General features: G+C 51.3%; 1 protein-coding gene and 1 long non-coding RNA gene across 5 annotated transcripts in view; one reads left to right on the plus strand and one right to left on the minus strand.

Annotated features, from left to right (window-relative positions):
• The first annotated feature begins 64 nt into the window (after nt 1–64).
• LOC110255964 (uncharacterized) lies at nt 65–20071 on the plus strand. Of its 2 annotated transcripts, none has more exons than XR_002336972.2 (3): nt 65–367; nt 17213–17314; nt 19818–20071. It is a non-coding gene; the product is annotated as an uncharacterized LOC110255964 (long non-coding RNA). The 2 variants fall into 2 exon arrangements; XR_002336975.2 differs by lacking the exon at nt 19818–20071 and adding an exon at nt 19237–19360 and having other exon boundaries at nt 227–367.
• The window catches only part of MGAT5B (alpha-1,6-mannosylglycoprotein 6-beta-N-acetylglucosaminyltransferase B), a 74965-nt gene continuing 64686 nt past the window's right edge, over nt 16903–27181 (minus strand). For all 3 annotated transcript variants that reach the window (XM_084983645.1, XM_021066557.2, XM_021066556.2), the window contains 5 exons: nt 26131–26277; nt 25874–25990; nt 20303–20377; nt 18853–19109; nt 16903–18416 (listed from right to left, as the gene is read on the minus strand). In XM_084983645.1, the coding sequence (XP_084839771.1) occupies nt 18218–18416; nt 18853–19109; nt 20303–20377; nt 25874–25990; nt 26131–26277 (795 nt within the window). In that variant the 3' untranslated portion in view covers nt 16903–18217. The remainder of the gene's footprint in view (nt 18417–18852; nt 19110–20302; nt 20378–25873; nt 25991–26130; nt 26278–27181) is intronic.

Genomic DNA, 27181 nt, shown 5'->3' on the forward strand with positions numbered 1-27181 from the left:
CCGCCCCCTCCCCGGGGTGGGTGTGGCCCACATTGAAGCTGGAGCTGAAAACCACCAGGTGGTCAGCATTTGAGCCCAGGCTTTAACTCTATGAGGCTGAGTGAGAGGTGTTGCCAAGCCCTGCATCAAGGGGCTGGGGTGGCGACCCCGCCCCAGAGGCAGGGGGCGTGGCCTGGGGATTGAGGTGGGGCAGGGTGGCCTCTTAAGAACCACAGTTTGCATGAACTGTAGAACAGGAAACACCTGTCCCAACGCAGTTGGATAAGGAGGCTGGTCTGTCTGTGGAGGAGGCGAAACATGGGGAGGTGCTGGCTGAGCAGTTTCCAGAATTGAGGAAGACCAAGCATCATCAGATTCAGGAAGCCCGGTGAGTCCCATAAGCCCAGGCCCTGGATGCTGGTGCCAAGACACAAGCACTGGGTATCTTCTGGGCCAAGCACTGCACCAAGCACTTGGGCTGGGCGAATGTTTGTTGAATGAATAATGGGAAGAGGGGAGCAAGATGGGAAATGCGGATGACAGCTGGGAATTCCCAGTCTCTACCCTACCCTCTATCCCCACCTTCTCAGGACCCCAGAACGGTGTGGACAGGCGAGGGGTTCTGGAGGACCGGGTGGCGGGGGCACTGGGGCAAGGATACTGAGCATCCAGGGGTATCTCACCTGTGTCCCAGGGACCCACGCCCAGCCTAGCCCCAGCCTGAAACTCCAAGAGCCAAATGCCCCATCCCACCTGAGCCCTGGGGACCCTGCTGGGGAAGACCCCTGCAAAGAGTCTGGAAGGAAGAGGTAGCCGATGGTCAGGGCTGGGCAGCCAGGGCCAGCGGGGGGTAGCTGGGAGTTGATGCGGAGAGCAAACGCTCTCTGCTCTGCTCGCTTCACATCCGACACACAGGAATGAGCTGCGTGAGTTCTCCAGAATCACGCGTCTCTTGAGCCCAATGTTCAAATTTATGCAGCAGTCGAGCCTGGGTTATATTTAGCAGAGTCAGAGGGAGGTGATCTGAAGCTGAATCCAGCCGCGTCAACCTGGGAAATTGGGCTCGAGGGGCCGCCCGCCTCCCGCTGGAAGTGCCTGATGCTGCTCCAGCTGCCCTCGAGCCTGTGTTTGGGGGCTTTTGTGGGAAGGAGTGGCTCCATCCACAGCCTCCCACCTCCCTGGGCACCAGGGTTCTTTTTGCCTCTGCCGGCTTTTACTGAGCCAGCGCCACGCTTTTATGAGAAAAGAGGGACTGGGCTGTGTGCTGGGGGCCGTCGGCCGGCCGGGGGCCATTCAGCGGCTGACCGAGGGGCACTGGGCTCTGGCCTCTGGGCTGGTTCCCTCCCTCTCCTGCCGTTATCTTTAAAAGCAGCAGAAATCTGCCCCCTTTTGTGTGCGTTTCTTCTGGCTGCTGCCATGAATAACCCTAAACTGGATGGCTTCAAAGCGCAGGAATGCATTGGCTCAGCATCCCGTCCTGGCGGCCAGAAGTCTGAGATGAAGGTGTCGGCCGCCCAGCCCCCTCGAGGGCGCTAGGGACCATTTTCTCTTTGCCTCTTCCGTCTCTGGCACCGCAGGCAACCTTGGTGTAACAGCATCACGCTAGTCTCTGCTCTGTCTGCATGTGGCCTCCTACCCTGTGTGTGTGTGTCCCACATTTTCCTCTTCTTGAAAGGACCCCAGTCATTGGGCTTGGGGCCCATCCTCATCTGGTATGACGTCATCGTATCTGCATCCATAAAGACTCTTCCCAGTAACTCACATGCACAGTAGGGCTTCAACACATACTGGGGGCGCGTGTGGCGCCATGCACTTCAACCATGACCCCTTCCATCTCATCGTCCCTCACCCCCAGCAGCTATAGCTAGAAGGCCCCCCAGGTTGGGGGCTAGCAGGCCGGGAGCAGCTCCCCCTCAGCCTCCCCGTTCTCACCTGCCAGGAAGGGGCAGTGAGCCCCTCACACACGGAGGCAGCCCTGAGCCTTGGCCACCCTCATCTCACGCATCGCATCCCGGTGCTACCCGCCCGAGCTCGCGTCATCCTCAGCCCCCGTGTGTGCTGGGACCACGGTCCTCGTTTCACACAGGAGGAAACAAATGCCAAACCCGGTAAGGCCAGGACAGCAGGTCAGGTGCCCAGATACCACCCGGGCCTGATTCGGCTCTTAGGAGAGCTGGGAGGGGGGTTTTCACTGCCTTCTGAGCGGGGGGCAGGCACTGCCTAAGCAGAGCCGAGGGGGAGCCAGGGACCCTCTCCCTAGCACCGCCCTAAAGAGACCAGCGCCTGAGGATGTTGTGACCCCTTGAAATGTTATTAGGACAACATGGGGAGGAACCAGCATGACCAGACTTAACTTGCTGGCAGAAGGACCAGAGTTAAATCATGAGCCTTTTATCCTGGGATTTAGCCATGCCCTGGGCTGGTCCCCCCAGGCCTGGTCCCCCCAGGGCATGGCAAGAGTAACACGAGGGCTTGGCAGCACTTTGAGGCTGCCAAAGGCAGGGGGTGCAGCTGCAGTGCCAAGACGCTGGGAAGGTGGATTGCCAGGCCCAGGGTCCTTGGTGACCAGGAGAAGAAACCAGAGTTGCGCATGCCTCCCAGCCTCCGCAGGGGCCCTCTGCCATCCTGCCGCGTCCCTGGTTCTGGGCAAGCTGGTCAACAGGCCCCCGCATTCTCCGTCTTGCCCTTGATCGTTCAATTCTGCCTTGGAGCCAGCCAGGCCTGTGAGAGCTCTTGGCCTCAGGCCCAGGTGGACCAGCCTCTCCCTCCTCACTCCCCGGCTTGGCAGCTTCCCCGGCCCTGGGCTGTAGAGAGAACTGCCTTTGGCCTGACGGCTGCAGTGGGGGTGTGTGTGGGGGGGGCAGCAGCAAGCCTTCAAACGAAGCCTCCTCCAGCGCCCTGAATCTGAGCCCAGCCTCTGAGAGCAAAGCCGAGGAGTGGGGGGAGCAGAGGCCCCCTCCGCGCATGATGCCGAAGCCCTGGTTCTCACTGCTTTCACAGTAGAAACACTGGAGGAGTGTTTTGTTTTGCTTAAATTCTTTTTTTTGGGGGGGGAGCTTTTTAGGGCTGCATTCATGGCAGATGGAGGTTCCCAGGCTAGGGGTTGAATCGGACCACAGCTGCAACCTACACCACAGCTCACAGCAACTCCCGATCCCCAACCCGCTAAGAGAGGCCAGGGGTCAGATCCACATCCTCATGGATACCCGCTGGATTTGTTTCCACTGCGCCAGCACGGGAACTCCCTTCTTTAAGTTCTGATGCCTGCCCCCCTCCCAGTGATTTCAGTGTAATTAGTCTGGGAGCAGCCTGGGTGCCCGTCAAGCCTGGGGCGGGGCTTCACCATACCTGCAAGTAAGTGGGGAGGCTGACGTTGCCTTGCAGGGTGGCGATGAGGTGGGTGGTCCATGCCTACTTCAGCAGTGGGGGCGGGGAGAACCGGGGATGGCCAGCTTCGGTTTTAGGGGGGAAAGGCCCCCCAGCGTCACAGCATCTGGCCTTCTATCTGCCTGCAGTTTCCTCCCAGGACCTGACTTCTTTTCCTGCTACAAGCTGCCCCTCCTGCTTCATCTGCCAGCCCAGTCCCCCCACCCACCCACCCACCCACATCATTAAAATTTTAAGATAGCATTCAAAATAGTCTCCTGCACAAAGAACTCTTAAAACTCTAAGAAAATGACCCAATTAAAAAAAATGGGCAAAAGACCTGAACAGACACCTCAGCAAGAAGGGACACAGATGGCCAGTAAGCACATGAAAAGATGCTCATGTCATTAGGGAGTTGCGAACTAAAAATCTATGAAAAATTAATAAGCCACCACCTGGTACTCACTTGGTCTAGACCGGTGGTTTGCAACGTGTGAGCCCTGGGCCCTCAGCAGTGGCATCAGCTAGCTAAGAACTCATATCCCCAAGCCCCACCCCAGACCTAGTGAATCAAACTCTGGGGTGGGGCAGGGTGGGGTGGAGGTGACAGCAGCCTGGGGTTTAACAAGCTCAGAGTCAGGTGGTTCTGACACCTGCCAGAGTGTGAGAACTGCTGGCCTAGAACAGTTTCTCTGCCTCTGCACGCTGATGTTTTGGGTCAGATTAGTTATGTTGGTGGGGGCTGGCTTGTACCCTGTAGGAGGTCAACCCTAATCCTGGGCCTCTACCCAGTGATTGCCAGGAGCAGGCCACCCCCTGCCCCCCGAGTGGAGACAGTCAAACATCTCCAGATGGTGCCAGTTGTCCTCTGGGGAGTTAATTGCCCCCAGTTGAGGACCTCTGGCTGGGGGAGCATCTCAAACACAGGACTATAAAACTAGGAACACACCCTGTGGCTTGGGCACCATGCTGGGCTCTGTGAGGTCATTTGATACCCCACCTTACTGTTTACAAGCTGGATGACCTTGGGCAAGTTGCTTAAACTCTCTGTGCCCCAGTTTTCTCAACTGCAAAATGGGGGTCTAATTGTACCTACCTGGCAGGACAGCTAAGCAAAGAAGAATGTAAGATGACAAACCATGTGTCAGACTCTCAGCCGGGGGTCTGACGCATGCACCCTCTCCAGCATTTGTTATTTGTAGACTTTTTTTTTTCTTGGCCATGTCAAAGTTCCCATGTCAGGGATCGAACCAGCACCATAGCAGCAACCCAGGCCACTGCAGTGACAACACCAGCTCCTTTACCCACTGTGCCACAAGAGAACTCCCTGTAGACTTTTTGATGATGGCCATTCTGACCCGTGTGAAGTGGTACCTCGTCATAGTTTGGATTTGCGTTTCTCTAATAATTAGCGATGTTGAGCATCTTCTCATATGTCTGTTGGCCATCTGTCTTCCTTGGAGAAATGTCTATTTAGGTCTACTGCCTGCCTGCCTGCCTGTCTGTCTTTCTCTTTTCTTTTTCTTTTTTTGCTATCAAGCGGCATATGAAGTCCCCAAGACACAGTTGCCACCTATCCCAAAGCTATGGCAACACCAGATCCTTTAACCCACTGTGCCAGGCTGGAATCAAACCCACATCCTGGTGCTGCAGAGATATCACCGATCCTGTAGTGCCACAGGAGGAACTCCTACTTGCCCATTTTTCGATCGGCTTGTTTCTTTGATATTGAGTTGTATGAGTGGTTTGTACATTTTGGAAATTAACTCTTGTTGGTCTCATAGTTTGCAAATATTTTCTCCCAGTCCGTAGGTGGTCTTTTCATTTTGTTTACGGTTTCCTTTGCTGGGCAAAAGTTTTTAAGTTTAGTTAGGTCCCAGTTGCTAATTTTTGCTTTTATTTATATTGCCTTGGGAGACTGACCTCAGAAAACACTGGTAGAGGGTTTGTGTCAGAGAGTGTTTTTGCCTATGTTCTCTTGTAGGAGTTTTATGGTGCAGTGCCTTCTGTTTAAGTCTTTAAACCATTCTGAGTTTATTTTTGTGTGATTGAAGGGTGCACACTAACCTCGTTGATTTTACACGAAGCTGGGTACAGCCTTCCCGACTTGCTGAAGAGACTGTATTTTCTCCATTGTGTCTTCTTGACTCCCTGGGGAAGAGTATTGCTTGCAGGTATGCGGGCTTATCTCTGGGCTCTCTATTCTGTTCCATTGGTCCACATGTCTGTTTTTGTGTCAAAATCACAGTTTTGCTTACTGTATTTTTGCGAATTTGTCTGCGGTCTAGGAGGGTTATGCCTCCAGGTTTGTCCTTTTTCCTCAGGATTGCTCTGGCAGTTATGGGTGTTTTGTGGTTCTGCATACATTTTGGGATCATTTGTTCTAGTTCTGTGAAAAATGTCATAGGTGATTTGGTAGGGATGGCATTAAATCTGTAGATTACTTTGGGTAGAAAGGCCATTTTAACAGTATTAATTCTTCCAATCCAGGAGCATGGGATTTCCCTGAATCATCTTCAGTTTCCTTTATCCGTGTTTTATAGTTCTCCGCATATAAGTCTTTTATCTCCTTGGTTGGATTTATTCCTAGGTATCTTAACTTTTTTTGATGTAATTTTTGTTTTTTTACTTTTTCTGATATTTCATTGCTAATGTAAGGAAATGCAACAGGAGTTCCCACTGTAGCACCGTGGGTTAAGAATCTGACTGCAGTGGCTAGGGTCACCGCAGAGTCACAGGATTGATCCCCAGAGTGGTGTGCTGGGTTAAGGATCTGGCGTTGCTGCAGCTGCAGCTAGGAGTTTAATCCCTGACCCAGGAACTTCCACATGATGTGGGTGCAGCCAAAAAACAAAACAAAACAGTGAAACAAATTTATGTGTATTTTTTAAACATTTTTTTGCCACACTTACAGCATGTGGAAGTTCCCAGGCCAGGGATTGAACCCATGCTACAGTTGCAACCTGTGCCACAACTGTGGCAATGCCAGAGAGTTAACCCACTATGCCACAAAGGAACTTCCAGATTTACGTATATTAATCATGTATCCTGCTACCTTGCAGAATTCATTTATTCTAATAGTTTTTGTGTGGAGTCTTTAAGGGGTTTCTATAGAGAGGATCATGTCGTCTGCATAGAATGGCAATTTTACCTCTTCCTTTCCAATTTAGATACATTTTATTTCTTTTTCTTGTCTGATTGCTGTGACTGAGATTTCCAATACTATGTTGAATAGAAGTGGTGAGAGTGGGCATCCTTGTCTTGTTCCAGAATTTAGTGGAAAGCCTTTCAGCTTTTTGCCATTGAGTATTTTGTTGGCTGTGGGTTTGCCATAACATTGCTTTTATTATGTTGAGACATTGCTCCCTGTACACTCACTTTGGAGAATTTTTATCATGAGGGGATGCTGAATTTTATCAAATGCCTTTTCTGCACCTGGTGGGACGATCATGCAGGTTTTGTCTTTTGATGTGGTGTATCACTTTGATTTGCATATATTGAATCATTCTTGCAACACTAAAGCGAGCCCATCTTGATCATGGTGCCTGATCCTTTTTATTTATTGTTGGACTTAGTTTGCTAATATTTTGTTGAGGATTTTTGCATCTGTATTCATCAAAGATAGTGGCCTATAATTTTCTTTTTTCTTTTTTTGTAGTGTTTTTGTCTGATTTGGACATCAGGGTGAGGATGGTTTCACCCTCTTGCGTTCCTTCCTCTTCAGGAGTGCTCCCTCCTCTTCAGTCATTTGGGAGAGTTTGAGAAGGATAGGTATAAGTTCTTTGTATGTTTGGTAGAATTCCCCAGGGAAGCCATTCATCCTGGACTTTTGTTTGTAGGGAATGTTTTTAAGTTTCATTGAAATATAGTTGATTTACAATGTTGTGACAATTTCTGCTGTACAACAGAGTGATGAGAATTTTTTTTTATTACAGATTCTATTTCACTTCTAGTGATCAGTCTGTTCAAATTATGTTTCTTCTTCTTCTTCTTCTTCTTTTTTTTTTTTTTTTTTTTTTTTTTTTTGCTGTCCTTTTGTCTTTCTAGGGCTGCACCCACAGCATATGGAGGTTCCCAGGCTAGGGGTCCAATCAGAGCTGTAGCCACTGCCTACTCCACAGCCTCAGCAAGGCCAGATCCAAGCTGCTTCTGCAACCTACACCACACCTCATGGCAACACTGGATGCTTAACCCACTGAGCGAGGCCAGGGATCAAACAGCAACCTCATGGTTCCTACTTGGATTCATTTCCTCTGCGCCATGACGGGAACTCCTCCCAAATTATGTTTCTTCTTAATTTTGGCAGGCTGTATGTTGCTAGAATCGTCCATGTCTTCTAGGTTGTCCAATTTGTTTGCATGTAACTGTTCACAGTTGGCGTTCCTGTCGTGGCACAGCGGAAACAAATCCAACAAGAACCATGAGGTTGCAGGTTCGATCTCTGGGCTTGCTCAGTGAGTTAAGGATACGGCATTGCCATGCACTGTGGTGTAGGTCACAGATTCGGCTCAGATCTGGCATTGCTGTGGCTGTGGTGTAGGCCAGCAGCTGTAGCTCCTATTAGACCCCTATCCTGGGAACCTCCATATGCTGTGGGTGCAGCCCTAAAAGGACAGAAAAAAAAAAAACTGTTCACAGTAATATGAATTTTTTGTATTTCTGCAGGATTATTTGTTATTTCCCCTCTTTCATTTATTTTTTTAATTGGGTCCTCTCTCTTTTCTTCTTGGTTAGCCTGGCTAGAGGTTTGTCCACATAGTTTATCCTATCAAAAACAAAAACGGCTCTTGGTTTTTTCGGACTTTTCCATTGTATTTTAAAAATCTTTATTTCATTTATATCCTCTCTGATCTTTATTATTTCCTTCCTTCTACTGACTTTGGGTTTATTTGTTCTTTTTCTAGTTCTTTTAGGTGGTAGGTTAGGTTGAGATTTTTCTTGTTTCCTAAGGAAGGCCTGTATCATGATGAATTCCCTCAATAATTGCTTTTGCAAGAAAAACATTCAAAAAAATTTTTTAAAAGAGTTCCCGTTAGGGCTCAGTGAGTTAAGAGCCTGACTAGTATCCATGAGGATTTGGGTTCAATCCCTGGCCTTGCTCAGTGGGTTAAGTATCCGGCATTGCTGTAAGCTATGGCATAGGTTGCAGATGTGGCTCAGATCCTGCATGGCTGTTGTTGTGGGATAGGCTGGCAGCTGCTGCTCCGATTTGACCCCTAGCCTGGGACCTTCCATGTGCCACAGGTGCGGCCCTAAAAAGAAAAAAGAAAAATAGAAAAATAATTTCTCTTGTTGCATCCCATAGCTTTTACAGGCTTGTGGGATTTTTGCTTCTTTGTTTGTTTTTGGCCACAACTATGGCATGTGGAAATTCCTGGGTTAGGGGTCAAACCCACACAACAGTAACCAGAGCCACAGCAGTGACATAGCAGGATCCTTAACCCACCAAGCGACCAGGGAACTCCTTTAAGGTTGTGTTTTCATTGTCTTTTGTCTCAAAGTTTTTTTGTTTTATTTTTATTTTATTTTATTTATTTATTTATTTATTTATTTATTGTCTTTTTGCTATTTCTTGGGCCGCTCCCAAGAAATGTAGTAGTATGTTGTTTAATTTTCATGTAATCATATATGTTCTTGTTTTCTTTTCTGCAACTGATTTCTAGTTTCATGCCAGTGTGGTCAGAAAAGATGCTTGAAATAATTTCCATCTTCTTAAATTTGTTGAGGTTTATTTTGTGTCCTAGTTTGTAGTCTATCTTAGAGAATGTTCCATGCACACTTCAAAAGAATGTGTATTCTGATTTTTGTTTTTGTTTTTTAATATAGTGCCCTGTAGATATCAATTAAGTCCAACTGTTTCATTTTGTCATTTAGGATATCTGTTGTCTTATTGATTTTCTATCTGGAAGATCTGTCCATTGATGTCAGTGGGGTGTTAAGGTCTCCTACTACTGTTGTATTCCTGACAATTTCTCCCTTAATGTCTGTCAGCATTTTATATATTTAGGTGCTCCTATATTGGGTGCATATGTGTTAAGGGAATGTAATATCTTCTTGTGTTGATCCCTTTATCATTATACAATGTCCTTTGTCTTTCTTTATGAACTTTGTTTTAAAGTCTATTTTTGTCTGATATGAGTTTGCTTTCCCTGCTTTCTTGCCATTTCTGTTTGCATGAAATATATTTTCCCACTCCCTCACTTTCAGTGTGTATGTTTTTCAGCCTAAAGTGAGTACTTTGTAGGTAGCATATTATAGGTTATGTGTTCTGTCTTTTTTTTAAGGGCTGCATCTGTGGTATATGAAACTTCCCAGACTAGAGGTTGAATGGGAGCTGGAGCTGCTGGCCTAGACCACAGCAACACCAGATCTAAGCCACATCTGTGACCTTTGTCACAGCTTGTGGCAACGCTAGGTCTTTAACCCACTGAGCCAGGCCAGGAATCGAACCCCCATCCTCATGGATACTGGTCAGGTTCTTAACACACTGAGCCACAATGGGAACCCCAGTTCTGTTTTTTTTATACAATCTGCAGGTCTCTCTCTCTTATTTTTATGGCCACACCCATGGCACATGGAAGTTCCCAGGCAGGGATTGAACCCAAGCCTCTGCAGTGACCCAAGTCTCCTGCAGTAGGATACTTAACCTACTGCACCACAGCAGGAACTCCCACTCTATGTCTTTTGATTGGAGTATTTAGTCCATTGACATTTAAATTATTGTTAAGTATGTATTTATTTCCATTAAAAATTGTTTTATTGTTTTAGGGCCACACCTGTGGCATATGGAGGTTCCCAGGCTAGGGATTGAATTGGAGCTATAGCTGCCAGTCTACACCACACTGCACAGCAAAGGGGTCTGAGCTGCGTCTGCAACCTACACCACAGCTTGCAGTAATACTGGATCCTTAACCCACTGAGTGGGGCCAGGGATAAAACCTGCATGCTCATGGCATATTAGTTGGGTTGGTTACTACTGAGCCACAACAGCAACTTCTATTTCCATTAAAATTTTTTTTAATAAACTGTCAATTTCTGCTGCACAGCAAAGTGATCCAGTTATACACATATACAGACATTCTTTTTCTCATATTATCTTCTATCATGTTTTATAACAACTGATTGAATACAGTTCCCTGTGCTATAAAGCAGGACTTCATTGCTTATCCATTCTAAATATAATAGTTTGTATCTACTAACCCCAAACTCCCTCCCCCTCAGCATCACAGGTCTGTTCTCTGTGTCCATAAGTTTGTTTCTGTTCTATAGATAGGTTCATCTGTGCCATATTTTAGATTCCACATATAAGTGATATCATATGATATTTGTCTGTCTCTTTCTGACTTAGTATGAGAATCTCTAGTTCCAGCTATGTTGCTATAAATGGCATTATTTCATTCTTTTTTATGGCTGAGTAGTATTCCATTGCATATATGTACATCTTCTTAATGCATTCATCTGTCAATGGATATTTAGGCTGTTTCCACATCTTGGCTATTGTGAAAGGTATTGCTATAAGCATAGGGGTGCATGTATCTTTTTCAAAGTTTTGTCCAGATATATGCCCAGGAGTGGGATTGCTAGATCATATGGTGGTTCCATATTTAGTTTTCTAAGAAACCTTCATACTGTTTTCCATAGTGGTTGTACCAATTTACATTCCTATCAACAGCATAGGAAGGTTCCCTTTTCCCCACACCCTCTCCAGCATTTGTTATTTGTATACTTATTAATGATAACCATTCTGACCAGTGTGAAGTGGTACCTCATTGTAGTTTTGATTTGCATTTCTCTTTTTTTTTTTTTTTTTTTTTTTTTTGTCTTTTTGCTATTTCTTTGGGCCACTCCTGCGGCATATGGAGGTTCCCAGGCTAGGGGTCGAATCGGAGCTGTAGCCACCAGCCTATGCCAGAGCCACAGCAACTCAGGATCTGAGCCATGTCTGCGACCTACACCACAGCTCACGGCAACGCCGGATTGTTAACCCACTGAGCAAGAGCAGGGACCGAACCCGCAACTTCATGGTTCCTAGTCGGATTCGTTAACCACTGTGCCACGACGGGAACTCCTGATTTGCATTTCCCTAATAGTGATGTTGAACATTTTTTCATGTGCCTGTTGGCCATCCGTATGTCTTCTTTGGAGAAACATCTATTCAGGTCTTCTGCCCATTTTCCAATTGGGTTGTTTTTTGTTGTTGAGTTGTATGAGTTGTTTTTATATTTTGGAGATTAAGCCCTTGTTGGTTGCATCGTTTGCAAATTTTTTCTCCCATTCCACTGGTTGTCTTTTTGTTGTTGTTTTTTGTTTGTTTGTTTTTATAGTTTACTTTGCTGTGCAAAAACTTGTCAGTTTGAATAGGTCCCACTGGGTTTTGTTGTTGTTGTTGTTATTGTTTTGTTTTGATTTCTATTGCCTTGGGAGACTGATCTAAGGAAACATTTGTAAGGTTGATGTCAGAGAATGTTTTGCTTATGTTCTCTTCTAGCAGTTTTATAGTATCATGTCTTATGTTTACATCTTTAAGCCATTTTGAGTTTATTTTTGTGCGTGATGTGAGGGTGTGTTCTAATTTCATTGATTTACATGCAGCTGTCCGTTTTCCCATCACCACTTGCTGAAGAGACTGCCTTTTTCCCATTTTATATTCTTGCCTCCTTTGTTGAAGATTAATTGACCATAGGTATCTGGGTTTATTTCTGGATTCTCGATTCTGTTCCATTGATCTGTATGTCTATTTTTGTACGAGTCTTGATTACTATAGCTTTGTAATATTGTCTGAAGTCTGAGAAAGTTGTGCTTCCTTCTTGGTGTTTTTTTTTCCCCTCAGGATTTCTTTGAATTCTGGGTGCTTTATGGTTCCATATAAATTTTTAGACTTGTTCTAATTCTGTGAAAAATGTCATGGGTAATTTGATAGGGATTGCTTTAGGTAGTATAGCCATTTTAATGATATTAATTCTTCCAATCCAGGAACATAGAATATCTTTTCATTCCTTTGAATTCTTTTTAATTTCCTTGATTAATGTTTATAGTTCTCAGCATATAAGTCTTTTACCTCCTTGGTCAGGTTTATTTGTAGGTGTTTAATTTTGGGGAGCACAACTTATTTATTTAACTTTTTTAAAGCCACACCCTTAGCATATGGAAGTTCCCAGGCTAGGGGTCAAATCAGAGCTACAGCTGCTGGCCTACACCACAGCCACAGCAATGCAGGATGCAAGTCACATCTGCGACCTACTCTGCAGCTCATGACAACACCAGATCCTTAACCCACTGAGTGGGGCCAGGGATTGAACCTGCATCCTCATGGATGCTAGCTGGATTCATTTCCACTGCACCACAACAGGAACTCCTAGGGTGCAATTTTTAAAAATACTGTATTTTTATATTCCTTTCCTAATATTTCATTATTTGTACACAGAAATTCAACCAATTTCTGAATGTTAATCTTGTGTCCTACTACTTTTACAGAATTCGTTGATCAGTTTGAGGAGTTTTTGTGTGGAGTCCTTAGGGTTTTCTATACATAGTATCCTGTCATCTGCATAGAGTGACAGTTTTACCTCTTCTCTTCCAATTTGGATACAATTTCTTTCTTTTGTTTGTCTGACTGTTACAGCTAGGACTTCCAATACTAGGTTAAATTACAGTGGTGAGAGTGGGCATCTTCATCTTATTCCAGATTTTAGTGGAAAGGCTTATCAGCTTTTCTCCATAGAGTATTATATTGGCTGTGCGTTTGTCATAAACGGCTTTATTTTGTTGAGATATGTTCCCTCTATACCCACTTTTTATCATGAATGGATGTTGGATTTTGTCACATGCCTTTTCTGCATCTATTGAGATGTTCATGTGGTTTTGACTTTTCTTCTGTTAATGTGGTGTATGATGCTGATTGATTTGTGTATGTTGAACCATCCTTGTGAACTTGGGATGAATCCCACTTGGTTGTGATATATATTTTTTATGTGTTGTTGGATTCAGTTGGCTAAACTTCTGTTGAGAATTTTTGCATCTATATTCATCAAAGATGATTAGCCTACAATTTTCTTTTTTGGTAGTATCTTTGTCTGATTTTGGTTTTAGAGTGACAGCGGCTTCATAGAATGTCTTTGGGAGTATTCCTTTTTCTTCAAACTTTTGGAAAAGTTTAAGAAGGACCCAAGCCACTGCAGTAGGATTCCTAAACCACTGCACCACAGCAGAAACTCCTACTCTAGGTCTTTTGATTGGGGTATTTAGTCCATTGACATTTAAAGTAATTATTGATAAGTATGTATTTATTTCCATTTTAAAACTTTTTTTCCAGTTGACTTGGTATTTCCTCTTTGTTCCTTTGTTCTTTGTGTTTTTCCTTTAGTGGCTTGTTGGTTCTCTTTTGCGTTATGTTTGAGTTTCTTTGTTTTTGGTTTTTGTGATGGTTTGCAAGCATGTCAACCCATAACCATTTCTACTTGTTTTAGACTGATAGTCATAGGGGGGTTCAAACACATTCTATAAGATCTATATTTTTTACTCCCCTCCCCAACATTTTGTGATTTCCATGTCTTATTTTGCATCTTCATGTTTATCCTTTTGCTCTTAATTGTAGTTATGACTGCTTTTACAAATTTTTTGATTGTTTTTAAATCTAGGTACTGGCTTACTTAAGTGATCTTCAGTACTTTCAAATATTTGCCTTTCCCTTGATGCTTTTCTATTTCAATAAGATCTTTCACTATTTCTTTTAGGTTAGGTTTAGTATTGCTCTATTTTAGTTTTTGCTTGTCTGAGAAATGCTTAGTTTATCTATTCTAAATGATAATCTTGCTAGGTTGCAGATTTTCCCCTTTCAGGACTTTGAACGTATCATGCCACTCCCTTCTGGCCTGCAATGCTTCTGTAGAGAAATCAGCTGATAACCTCGTGGGGGTTCCCTTGTCACTGACTTTGGTTTTTATCTTGCTGCCTTTAGAATCCTCTCTTTACCTTTTCCCATTTTAATTATGATATGTCTTCATTTGTCTTCATCTTATTTGGGACCCTCTGTACTCCCTGTATCTGGATACCCATTTCCTTCTTTAGGTTTGGGGAGTTTTCAGCCATAATTTCTTCAAAAATACGTTCAGTCCTTTTTTCTCTTTCTTCTTCTAGAAACCCAATTATGCATAGGTTGGCCTGCTTTATATTATCCCATAGAGATCTATGTTGCTTTCATGTCTCTCATTTAATCTGCTGTTCTGATTGGGTGATTTCCATCATTCTATTGTCCAGATGACTTATTTGTTCTTCTGCATTATTTAGTTTGCTATTCGTTGCCTTAAGCTCAGTTTTTACCTAGGCAATTGAGTTGTCTGATTTTGATGGGTTCTTCTTTACAGTTTCTAGTTCCTTGTTACAGTGATCTGCATTTCTATTGATAGTCTTCTCAATTCCTTTAGCGTTTTTATTATCTCCTTTTTGAACTTGGGTTCTGGTAGAGTGAAGAAGTGCTTCATTGTTCTTTCAGAGGATTTCTCTGTTCTTTTCATTGGGAGTAGATCCTCTGCTTTGTTATTTTATTAATTGGGAGTAGAATCTCTGCTTTTTATTTTATTGAAAGTCTGTTTTTGTGAATTTAGGAGAAAGTTATCTATTGTGGTCTTGAAAGGCTGTTTTTATTGAGTGACCTTGTGTAGACTGAGTCCAGTATTTTGGGTGTGAGGGCTGTTCTTGGTATGCAAACCTGCTCCATCTTTCCTCAGGGTATGCTGACCATTGCCCTTTGATAGTGAGTGTGTTTGGTGGTGTGGTGACCAGACTGAGTACTGAATATTGGGTGGGGCCTCCTCTTTGCTCTGTGGTTGTCAGAGCCCAGTTGGGGACAGGATATGCTCCCGAGATGTTGGAGTAGAAGCCACTCTCTCCAGCTCTAAGATGCAGTGTGATATAGGCAGGACTTGAGCACTGCCACTGGGGAAGAAACCCCTGTGTATGCCTCCCCAGGAGTGTCCACAGGAGATGTGGAATTCTGTGATGCCTTCTGCCACCCTGTGTGTGCACCAACTGAGTCTGCTGCTGCAGGACCTGCCCTTGAACCTGTCCCAGCCCAAGGGAGCGCTGACAATGGGCTCAGATGTTACCCTGCAGGGGTGGGGCTATGTACTTACACAGCCATACCCTGCCGTAAGCATGCCAACAGCAGGGATCCAATGGCAGACTCACAACTGGTCATATGCACTGATTATGTGGCCGCTATGGAGGACCTGCACCCTAACTTGGGTGCATTAACAATGGCATCCCACATTTGGCGCAGCGGAAATGAATCTAACCAGCATCCATGAGGACACAGGTTCGATTCCTGACCTCGCTCAGTAGGTTAAGGATCCGGCATTGCCATGAGCTGTGGTATAGGTCACAGATACAGCTCGGATGAGGCATTGCTGTGGCTGTGGTGTAGGCCGATAGCTATAGCTCCAATTAGACCCCTAGCCTGGGAACTCCATTAAAAAAAAAAAAATGGCATCCCAGACCACAATTCAGGCCCTTTGGGTTGTTTTTGTGTAGCTAAATCGAGTCTTCTCCCTGGGTCTGTTGGCTAAAGCCTCAACCCCTGCGCGTAGTAGCAGGTGCGTGTTTCGGGGCAAGAAGCGTGGTGACATGGCAGCTGTCAGTGCTGGCCTCTCTCTGTCCTACCTGGCAGCAAGCCAGCACATGCGCACTCCTCTCCAGCAACGTCCAGGCCGCTCCAGCTCTCCATCTGCCCCCGTGGGCCTCCCAACAGCGAGGGGAGTTCCCAGGGCAAGGGACTCTTTCCTCGTTCACAGCCCCATCCCAGGGGTGCAGGTCCCACCCCAATTCCCCTTTTCTTTCTATCCTACCTGGTCACGTGGGGATCTTTCCTGCCACTTAGGTTGCGAAAGAGATCCTCGGCCAGCTCTTGGTTGGTTTGCTGTGAGAATTCCTCCACAGGTAGATGTGTTTTTGATGTGTTTGTGGGGGGAGGTGAGTCCACGTCCTTCTGCTCCACCATCTTCATCTTCCTCCGCTAGCAAGACGTCTTTTCAGACTCAGGCTCTCTTCAAATTGCACTTATGGGAGTTCCCACTGTGGCTCAGTGGTTTAAGAACCTGACGCAGTATCCACGAGGGTTTGATCTCTGGCCTCCCTCAGTGGTTTAAGGATCCAGCATTGCTGCGTGCTGCAGCAGAGGTCACAGATGTGGCTCAGATCCCGCGTGGTGTAGGCCGGCAGCTGCAGCTCCCATTTGACCGCTGGCCCAGGAACTTCCATGTGCCATGCGTGCAGCTGTAAAAAGAAAAAAAAAAAATTGCATTTATGTTCTCAGCCCTCACACTGAACACAGCCCTGCAGAGGTCAACCCCAGGTAAACAGACCTAAGCACCTGGCAAGCAGGGCCCTGGCATCACAGTGCCAGGGCAATGGGAGGGGCCCGCGGGTCTCTGGCACCCAGGGGCTTCCTTTGGGCTGACAAAGTGACCGTGTGGACCTGGGGGCCCCAGAAGGCCACTCCCCGCCCTGGGTGTTCACACCCCCTCGCTCCTCCAGGAAAAAAACGAGAAATAGCACAGCTCCTCCTCTGCACCTCACATCCCAATAAAATATTTATTATTTCAAGAAATAAATCTTTAAAAAAAGAGAGAGAGAAAAGAGTGTCTCTATTGCTTTCCCCCGACAGGTCAGGTCCTTGGTGACTTGGGAGTGGCCGAATGAGGCCTCAACCTCGAGGCCCACAGCAGGGCTAGGCCTTCTCTCTGGACTCAGGGCTGCCTCCCTGGGGTGGAGGGCGGGCCTAGGTGGGTGGGGTGGGGCTGCCAGGAGGGGAGCGGGATCACCAACTGGGGTGGGGTGGCAGTGTTTCTAAAGGCCTGATTTCTCTCTTCAGGCAGGCTTGGGGCCAAAGGGAAGACATGCCACACGGACGGACGGACGGACGGATGGGCAGGCGGCTGCATCCAGCGTGATCTGAGGCTCGAGGAAGCTGGAGGTAGGGGCGCGGACGCAGCGCTGATGGGGTGGGGGCTGCGTGGGGGTAGCAGGCCTGGGCAGCCAGGAACTGGGCCAGGTGTGCTCTGGGGCTAAGGCTCCGTCCCAAGCCTACCGAAGATGCTGGGGGGTCGGGCGGGGCGTGGATTCTAGATCCTGTTCTCAGAGGCTGGGGTTGGGGGGAGACTGAGGCTTTGGCGACAAATCCACAGTCTGGAGTTGCAGTCATGCTGGGATAGGTTTCAGGGAATGCCCTAAGTGAAGAGAGTTGGAACAAGCAAGAGAGGAAACGATTCAACCCAGAGTCTACATGGCCCCTGCAACCCTAACTGTGGTCGGTCCCCAAGTGTATGTGGGGGGGGTGGGTTTGGAAAAGTGGGAGGGTGGGCCCAAGAGGAGGCATGAGCAGGGTCCCCCAACCTAGCCTTCCCCTAGCCCCCTCCCCAAACAACTCCAGAGGGACAAGTCTGACCCCTCGTGCATCTCTCCCCACCCCTGGACCTTTCAGCAGGCCATCTGCTCCTTCTGTCATACACCCGAGGCCTCCCCCTCGGCCCAAGAAGGACCAGGGCCCTCTCGCTACCTGGTCCAGGTCTGGCCTTGCACAAAGCAAGGGGTCCCCGAGCACCTGCTCCTGGGCCAACCTCTGACCAGCCCCATGGCTGCTTGGCCACCATGGTGCCAGGAGCCCTCGGGCTGAGAACGAGAAGCCGGCTGAGGGTGGGCACTGGTCACTCGGCAGCGATGCCCCCTCCCCAGCCCGATGCACCTGTCTGCCCTGCCCACTTGCCAGCCCAGGAAGGGGGCTCCGGCCTGAGGGCGTTGGCGGGGGAGCGGGTCGCTGGAGCTCGGAATCTGCTGGTGCTTTCTCCTGCGGCAGCGAGGGCCAGCCGGGTGGGCGCCCTCACAGACAGTCCTGGCACAAGGCCACCTGGCCCTTGCGGAAGTCTCGGCAGGGACAGAGGCGGCGGTACTTGGTGCTGGCGCCGGCACAGCTGAAGAGCAGGGGCTCCTTCTGCAGGAAGCACTCCTGGCCGGGCTGGGCGAAGGCCGGGTACAGGTGGTTCATCTCCGACTCGGTGCTGTCACAGGGCACCTGCAGCCTAGGTGGGCGGCACAGGAGGCAGTCCCTCAGCGGGCAGGGCGGGCGCTGCCCCTCCCCTTCCACACCCAGAGGAATGTTCTAGGAGGTGCCAGGATAAACCCGGGCTGCAGCTCCTTCTCCACCTGCTGTGAGAGGAGAGTGGCCAGGAGGGCGAGAGCCACCGGCTGACCCCCCAGGAGGAAGCCCGGGCAGCTTTGGAGGCCTGGACCTAGTCGATGCCCGGACAGGTTGGGCAGGGGGTTTCCCCTAATGGTTTAGGGCAGAGGCTTTGCCAAGAGTGTGGCAGCTGTGAGGTGAACCCCTGCCCAGAAGGTCCCTTCTGGATCCTTCCTGATTCTCGGGAACGTTCAGTGGCCCCCGCTGCTGGCAGAGCCAGGCAAGGTGGTTAGGGAGTGAGGAGCTAGAGGGGACTGGGCAGGGCCCGGGCTTCTTACTTCTGGAAGGCGTCCTGGCTGTTGAGCAGAGGGAAGAAGGAAGGCTCGCAAACCAGCCCGTGGTCCAGGCAGGCGTCCGTGCAGGCCCTCCCAGCGGCAGCCAGCCAGGCCCGGAGGGAGCGCGCTGGGGGCCAGGCCCCCGGGGCCAGGCTGGCGTTGCGGGCCCACTGAAGGTGGGTGGCATTGGGGGCCAGGACGAAGGGGCTCCGTGGGGCTTGCGCCCCTGGCAGGGCAAGGCCTGGGGCTGCACAGAAGTCCTGCCGGGAAGGAAGCAGGGTGAGAAGGGGAAATGGACACAGGTGCTGCCGGCTGGCACCTGGCCATGCCCTTAGAGTTTACTCAACGCAGGCAGCCCTCGGGCATCTCCTTCACTCCCGGCCCCAGGTACTGATATGGCTCAGCTATTTGATGGAAGAGAGGCTCAGAGAGGTCAAGGAACCTGCCCTGGGCCTCACAGCTGGACGGCGGAGGCAGGATCTGAACCAGGGCCTGTCTGCGTGCCTTCTACTACACCCCACGGTGGGGACAGGGGCGGGCTGGCCGGCGGGGCTCCCCCTGCACAGGTCAGTTCCAGCACCAGGCAGGGCCCGGCCCATGCTTTTCTGAGTCTCATCCTGACGTCCCTTAGGGATGGGAGAGGAGTCCGGGGCCTGGCCCTCCCTGGGGGGGCCTCGGTGTCCCCATCTGTAAAGTGACAGAGTAGAACCATCCTCTCAGCCCCCAGTGGTCACAGGGCGCTGGGTGGGGGGCAAGGTACAGACAGAGGCCACAGACACTGAACATCTCACGGTTACAAACCAACCTCCATGGGGGCCCACAGCCCTGACGAGCCCTGAAGCTGTTTTCCTGGCATCACCCAGACACACGTGGAGCCTGGAGAGAGGGGCTCTGCTGGGCCCCCTACGGGGACAGGGGCTTCCCTCCTTCCCCCTCGAGCATTTTGGGTTTTTTTTATGTCTTTTTAGGGCTGCACCCAGGGTTATGGAAGTTCCATAGGAGGAGTGGAATCAGAGCTGCAGCTGCCAGCCTACACCTACACCACAGCCACAGCCGCCAGATCCAAGCCACGTCTGCGATCTACCCGACAGCTCACGACGAGGCCAGGGATCAAACCTGAGTCCTCAGGGATGCTAGTTGGGCTCGTTACCACTGAGTCACAACGGGAACACCCTCGATTGTTAAACTTTTAAACAACGGTTCAATAAACATGAGCAAAGTCTGTGCTTGCGGGCTGTTATGGAGCTAAGGCTCTAGCGTTGGGGGCCCTGGGCAGGGGCGCCTCAGGCCGGGTCTCGGAGCAGTCTGGCCCAGCTCTTCTCCAACCCCTCAGGGAGGGAAACAGACTGGAGAAGACCCTGGGAGGAGAGTGGACACGGCGCCCCAGGCAGAGGCGGGGTCCTCACTGAGGCCGGCTGGGGCCCCAGAGGCAGAGAGCGGGGGACCCACCTACCTGGTGCTGGATGTAGGCGTGGATGCGCTCCAGCATCCCCTCGCACGTGTACTCGTAGGGCAGGTAAGGGTCTACCTGTGGGAGAGACGGGCAGACACATGGGGCCGGAGCCGCCTCGGGCCTCCCAGACCTGGCTGGGCATTGGGGGCAGAGATCCAGGGGCCTTTCACGTCCGACGTGCAGGGAGCCGAACGCGCCCTCCACGGATGCCTCATTCTCTGCCTCGTTCTCGATGCTCCCTCCAGGGGTGCTCCCTCCAGGGGTGCTCCCTGGCCCCCTCCTGGCCGCACTGAACGTCTCTCCTTTCCATAAAGCTCGGGGTTCCATCCCCTCCTGAGCTGTGATGCCTGCTCTTCCCCAGCAATCCCTAGATCCCTCCTCCCTCTGAGGCGCCACCTCCTCCAGGAAGTAGACCCTGAGTGCCACCCCCCCACCTTTGAAAGGATCGCTTGCCTTCACCCCCACCCCAGACTTCCCCCGATGCAGAATCGGCTCTTGTGTCATCATTTCTGATTTGTCCTTCGTCCCCCTCGGATGATGAGACACTTGTGGGCTCTGGGACCATGACTTGTTCACCACTGAACCCCTGGTGCCTGGCACAGGGTCTGGAAAACAGTGGCCACTCTGGAAATAGTCCTGGAATGAAAAGGCACCCCCAGCTCTGCCTGCGTCCTGCCCAAGATGCGGACGGAAACAAAGGGCGTCTCCTAGCCTGATGGCATGAGATGACAGCTGCGAAGCCTCCTGCCCAGACCACGTACCTGGGGGGCCACATGAGACAGGCACCCCCAGATGGAGGCCACATACCGCCAGTCTAAATATCAGAGTTGTAAAGCAGCCCACGCTGGGGGCGATGGGAGCAGACGGATTGAGGAGCAAGGGGAGTCGAGAGAAGAGGTGAGTGGGTCCCCCAGCTCCTCCCCAGTCTTCTCACCTGCCCCCCCCACCGCCCCCTGTTTACGTCAACACTCGGTGGCCCAGCACACAGCCACCTTGGAGGAACCATCAGCCAGGTGGGCAGTCCAACCCAGACTCAGAGAAAGGTCTGTTTTAGTCATCGACACCCCCCACCGACCCTGGCCCACTCCCCAATGCGTGTGTGTTGACACCACGCCCAGCCCAGCCCACCTGCCAGTGACATTTTCCTGCCAGCAGCTCCAGAATCAGGAAGTCTTGGGGCAGGAGGGAGATCCTGCAGGTCGGGCCTCCTTTCTCATCAGAGACGGGTGTGTCAGGGTCCCACCAGCCTGTGCCGGCTCCTGACTCCTCAGCCCCCACCACGAGGGGCTGGAGGCCCGTCCTGGGTCCTCTGGCCAAGGGCACATCCCCTGATACTCAAGCTGAGGAGCGTCTCAGGGAAGCAGCAGCTGCTACCAGGACTGACTCTCGGGACAAGACCCCCACCCATCTGACCTTGGCTGCGGTTCTGACTCCCCCAGCCCTGGGAGCAGGTGTTCTTAATCCCAGGGCCGTTCCGGAGGCCCAGAGAAGCCCCAGGTCCACATCCAGCCACCACCTCAGCCACACCAACCAGCCAGTCCCAACCCCAGCTGACCACCACCAAGGCCCCGGCTGCCAGCCACTGCAGCAGCGGCTTGAGGCCCTGGTTATAAATAAAACTCCCTGGAGAAGAGATTTCCCCTCCAAACGTCACTCTGCCTGCTCCTGGTAGCAGCAGAATCATCCCCCTGGTGGTTTGAAGCCCATCACGGGGTGATTCAAAGGCCCCCCGTGCGAGGGGCACACTCGCAGTATCCATATCCCACCTGCCAAGAATCTCCCGCCGGGGAAGCCAGCCTGGAAATCACCCCCATTAGACCTAATTACAGGTGTGCACGAAGATCAGGCTCCACAGAATGGAAGGTTCTGGCCCTGCCAGAATCACCAGCCTGTGATAATGAGAGTGAGAGGGGGCCAGGGAGCAGGCGCAGCATCTCTCTCTTCCCCTGCCTTGCCCCACCCCCTCCCCAGCCCCTCCCCAGCCCCTCCCCTCCCCTGCCTAGCCCCGCCCCGCCCGCCCCTCCCTCGCCCCGCCCCTGCCTCGCCCCGCCCCTGCCCGCCCCTCCCTCTCCCCTCCCCCTTCCCTGCCTCGCCCCCCTCCCCAGCCCCTCCCCTCCCCCTTCCCTGCCTCGCCCCGCCCCCGCCCGCCCCTCCCTCTCCCCCTCCCCGCTTCCCTGCCTCGCCCGCCCCCTCCCCTCCCCTCTTTTCCCCTCAAATGGCCTCACCGCAGCCGGAGAGATGCCTGAAGGGCAAACCCACCGAGGCTGAGAGACTGAAAAGGGGTCCCCACCTGGAGCCTCCTAGGCTGCTGGTCGGGTGCGGACAGCTGGGCTGGTGCCTCAGGTCCCCCTCACGGCCTCCCCCTCCTGTCAAAGGCCTGGTGACTTGCCGAACAATCCGAATCCCCTGACGGTGGTCCTCCTCCCCTCCTCAGCTCCTGCCATCTGTTCCTAAGTCAGTTTTCTAAAATAGGATTATCGGAGTTCCCCAGGGTGCTTGTTTAAAATGCAAACTCCTGAGTTCCCGCTGTAGCACAGTGGTTTAAGAACCTGACTGCAGTGGTGCCGGTTTGATCCCCAGCCCCGAGAAGTGGGTTAAAGAATCGCAGATGCAACTCAGATTCTGGCCCTGGCCCGGGAACTTCCATGTGTTGTGGGTGCATTTATAAAATTTTTTTAAAAAAGAGCACACTCCAAGGCCACACCCAGTCCTTTGAAATCAGAGGCTGGGGATGGACTCAGGAATCTGCTTTTTTTTTTTTTTTTTTTTTGCTTTTTAGGGCCGCACCTGCGGCATATGGAAGTTGCCAGGCTAGGGGTCGAATCAGAGCTGCAGCTGCCGGTCTATACCACAGCCACGCGGGATCCGAGTCACATCTTTGACCTGCACCACAGCTCACCGCAACACCAGACCCCCGACCCACTGCGCTGCTTGAACCCCCATTCTTGTGGATACTAGTTGAATTCATTTTCAAATGTCGGCGATAAGAGGCCAGGTAAAGCCTCTGAAAGACAGGAGTAGGGGTGGGAGGGCTGGTAGGTTTGGGGTCCAGCTGCAAGTCAGCCCGGCAGATTTGCAAAAGCTTAGCTCCTGGACCCTTTCGCTGTTATAATTTTTAATTAACTAATTAACACAATTAAACAGATGTTCATGTTGAAAAAAAAAATCAGAGAGAATGCAAAGTAGGTTTTCCTCCAACTGCAGATGCCCAGCCCCTTCCCCAGGGCAGCCGCTGTGATCAGTTTCTCGCATGTCCCACCGGAAACACCGCGTGGATAGGTGAGCATGCGCACACACGTGCAGCCCCCAACACACAGCCCGAGCAGGTCTGCGGCTGGGAACACGCTTCGACGGGGCTGGGATCTTGCTCACTGAGCTTACCAACGGCTCTTGGAGGTGGGGCCAGACCCGAGATCTGGGGGTGCACAGATGCCTTCCCAGTACCACCACCCCCCAACCCTGCAAGGGAAGCCTCAGAGGATTGCTTTTGCAGGGGTGGGGAGAGGGAGTGGGAGGCCAGTGCAGGGTAGGAGTCCCCTCCAGGGCAGCTTCCCACAGCACCCTCCCCCACCACTGCTGCCTGTGGAGGAGGGGTGCAGCCCCCACCTGGGGGGTAGAGCATAGAGTGCCGCAGGGGCTGGCCAGGCTCCAGCACTGACTTCTTTCTTTGGTACAGAACCCCCCTAGAGCCCCCCACCTAAGAGCTGTCTCCAGCTTGCTCAGCCCAAGTGTCAACAGCCAGCATCCCCAGGGGCAGCGTCAGCCAGGGCAAACACCCCAGAATCCTCATTTCTCCAGGTGAGATCCACCCGCCCCTCAGGGGTCCCCTGGCATGGAGCACCAGGTGCCCACAGGCAGGGGTAACCTTCTCCATGACATACCCTGACTCGCTGTCACTCCAGGACCCTCCTTCCTGGGAGCCCCTGCCCCCCTCAAGAAAAACCTATTTCTGCTCAAATCCCTGCCTCGGGTCAGCTCGAGGAAGAACCCGTCCGTGGCCTGGAGAAACTTCCAGCAGAGGAGGGTCCGCTTAAGCTGATGCTTAAGAGGGGGGTGGGGGCTCTCCTCCCACACTGATGGAGAGTCCAGGGTTCAGCCACTTTGCAGGTCAACCTGGCCACGTCTGCTACACTAGAGATGAGCCTGGCTGTGGCACAGTGGTTTGCTCGGCACTGTTACTAGAGCAACTCACACGCAGATGGGAGGAAGGATGAGGCTGTGATGCTTCAAGGCAGCGGGAAGCAGGCAGAGATTTTCTGGGGCCATTTGCTGAGGGGGTGGCTGAGTGGGAGGGACTGAAACCCAGAATATAGGAGGGCATTAAAAAAACACAACCCTGCCTCGCAGTCAGGCCAACCAGGCAGGCCCTGGACCCAAAGCTAAGCCCTTAAGACCCTATGGGGGACCTACGTATGCCTGCTGGCCTCGGCCCCAAGCCCGGCAGTGCCCCCACCCCCGCTCCCAAGGCACGGCTCTCCCTCGTGGCCCCTCCAAGTCCCATGTTCTCCCATTCTGCCACAAGGTCACCGCAGCAGCGGTGAGCTGCAGGTTCCCTCCGTGAACGTGGCATTGGGCCGAGAAGGCGACCCAGCAGGAATGGTTATTTTTGCTCAGCTTGGTGTCTGAGCTACAGCGAGAAGTGGGTCCAGAGGGATTGTGGGGCGTTCACACAGTCTGACCTTGTCTCAAAATGAAGGGACCCATGAGAGCACAGGGAGCCGAAGCCACAGAGGTGCCCACTGCCAAGGAGATATGCTATACAAGCCCCTCCTCGCCCTGCCTCCCCCACAAGGCACCCCCCCACCCCAATATGCACACACCTGCTCTACCCGACTGCTACCGAAAGGTGGCGACACCAACACCACCCAGACCTCTCTGAAGGGCAGCGCGCTTCAGCCCCACCCAACGTGCCGCATCTGAACTTGCAAAGCACCAAGATCCCAGGTGCTCTCCATGCACCCGTTCTAGTTCGAGATAATGCGCCACAGAGCACGTCAACCGGTGCAGCCGCGATGGAAAACAGTGTGGAAGTTCCTCCAACAAACCCCTAAAAGCAGAGTTGCCATGTGATCCAGCACTCGCCCTCCCAGGCATCTGCCCAGACAAAACTCTAGTTCAAAAAGATACACACCCCCCTGTGTTCACAGCAGCACCACTGACAATAGCCAAGACCTGGAAACAATCTAAACGTCCATTGATAGACGAATGGATAACGAAGATGTGGTGTGTACACACACACACACACAGGCACACACGCACACGCACGCATGCGCACAATGGAATACTACTCAGCCATAAAAGAGAATAGTGCCATTTGCATCATAGAGGATTCTGGATCCAGGGCTGCCACGTGCGGTTGTACAGGCTGCTCCCTTCACAGAGGTATCTTTCCCACCCCCACTCCCTCAACACACACACAAACCCAAGTTGGTGAGTGGGGTCCGCGTTCTAATGTGCCGACTCTGGCCTGCAGGTCTGAATTGACCTTTTTTTTTTTTTTTTTTTTTTTCTAATTATAGCAAAGACCCACAGCATGGGCTACTGACGCTCCCGACCGGCCCTGAGTCTCACCTGGGTTCCCATGATGGCCTTGATGGCTGCTTCAAACTCCTCTGAGTTGTTGTAGTCGACGGTCCACACGTGGGGCTTGCCAATGAAGTTCTCCGCGTAGGGGTGCTGGGAGAACACCTAGCCAGGGCACAGAGCCAGGAGGCGTCTCCTGTGTCTGCCAAGCCGGGCTGGGCAAAGGGCAAGTGCCCCCCACCCCTCTGCCCCATCTCCCCCTTCCAAGAACGGCAGGGGTCCCACCTCAGACCCTCCCCACTCACCTCCCTGGAGGTGGGTTTGCCTCTGAAGAACTCGTGGTTGAGGGAGCTGTGGGGCGGGCTGAAGCGGGACTGCAGGAAGACACAGCCATTGGCGATGGCCTCCAGGGGTGCAGGGCCCTCATAGGGGAAGCCAAACCCTATGAAGAGCTGAAGAACCGAGGTGGCACAATGGTCAGGGAAGGCAGGGCATCCCCAGGAAGCTGGGGGTGAGGCTGAGGGGGGGGGCCATTCATAGCAAGCGGCTGGGGCACTAGAGAGCCCAGACCAGCGGTGTGCCATGGCCACTGTGAAATGAGGAGGCCTAGCTAGGTCATAGCAATGGCCTCTTCCTGCTCTAGGAAGACTGTGATTCGTGGAGGATGGGGAAGAGAAGCCTGAGGGTCCCCAAGTTGAGGTTTCAGATCCCCTCGTACAGCTGACCTCAAGGGACATTTAACTCACCCCCAAAACATTCATTCAGCACCTAACTTGTGCTGGGAGTACTCACAGGGGGGGCCTCCTGGAGGGTGATCAATAAATGATTCTGAATCTAGAGTTGCCATGTATGGTTGTTCAGGTTGCTCACTGCACAAAGGTAACTTCTCTCCACCCCAACACACACACACTCCCCCCACATGCATATCCAAGAGGCCTTAGGAAAGGGGCTATGGTGACATCAGGAGAGGACCTGGGAGGACCAGGAAGCTGGCTAGCGACCCTATGGACTCAGCTGACACTTCAGGGCCCAACAGCAGGGTCATGTCTACTGTGCCAGCCACTGCTCCAGGGACACAGCTCGAGGGCTTCCAGAAGCAGTCGGTCAGAACTACCAGCCTGGTGGAAGTCCAGCCAGGATGCTACCCCTCCCTTTGCCCCCAGCCTGTCCTTCTTCCCCCTCGGTGGCTCTGGAAGCCACACCTGACCTAGGAGTCTGCTGGGCTGGACTGGTATTAAGGGGGCACAGGCAGGCAGACCAACTCCTCTTTCTCATCACTGAGTCCCACCCAGATCCCTTCACTGTGGGGCCTCAGTGAGCATCCCCACCTCTGCCCGCGCCCCCCGGGAACAGGAC

The sequence above is a fragment of the Sus scrofa genome, chromosome 12, assembly GCF_054392235.1.
Source record: "Sus scrofa isolate SSC_HxYL_T2T_F1_AM1 chromosome 12, Sscrofa_HxYL_maternal_Yorkshire_Landrace_v2.0, whole genome shotgun sequence".
NCBI lineage: Eukaryota > Metazoa > Chordata > Mammalia > Artiodactyla > Suidae > Sus > Sus scrofa.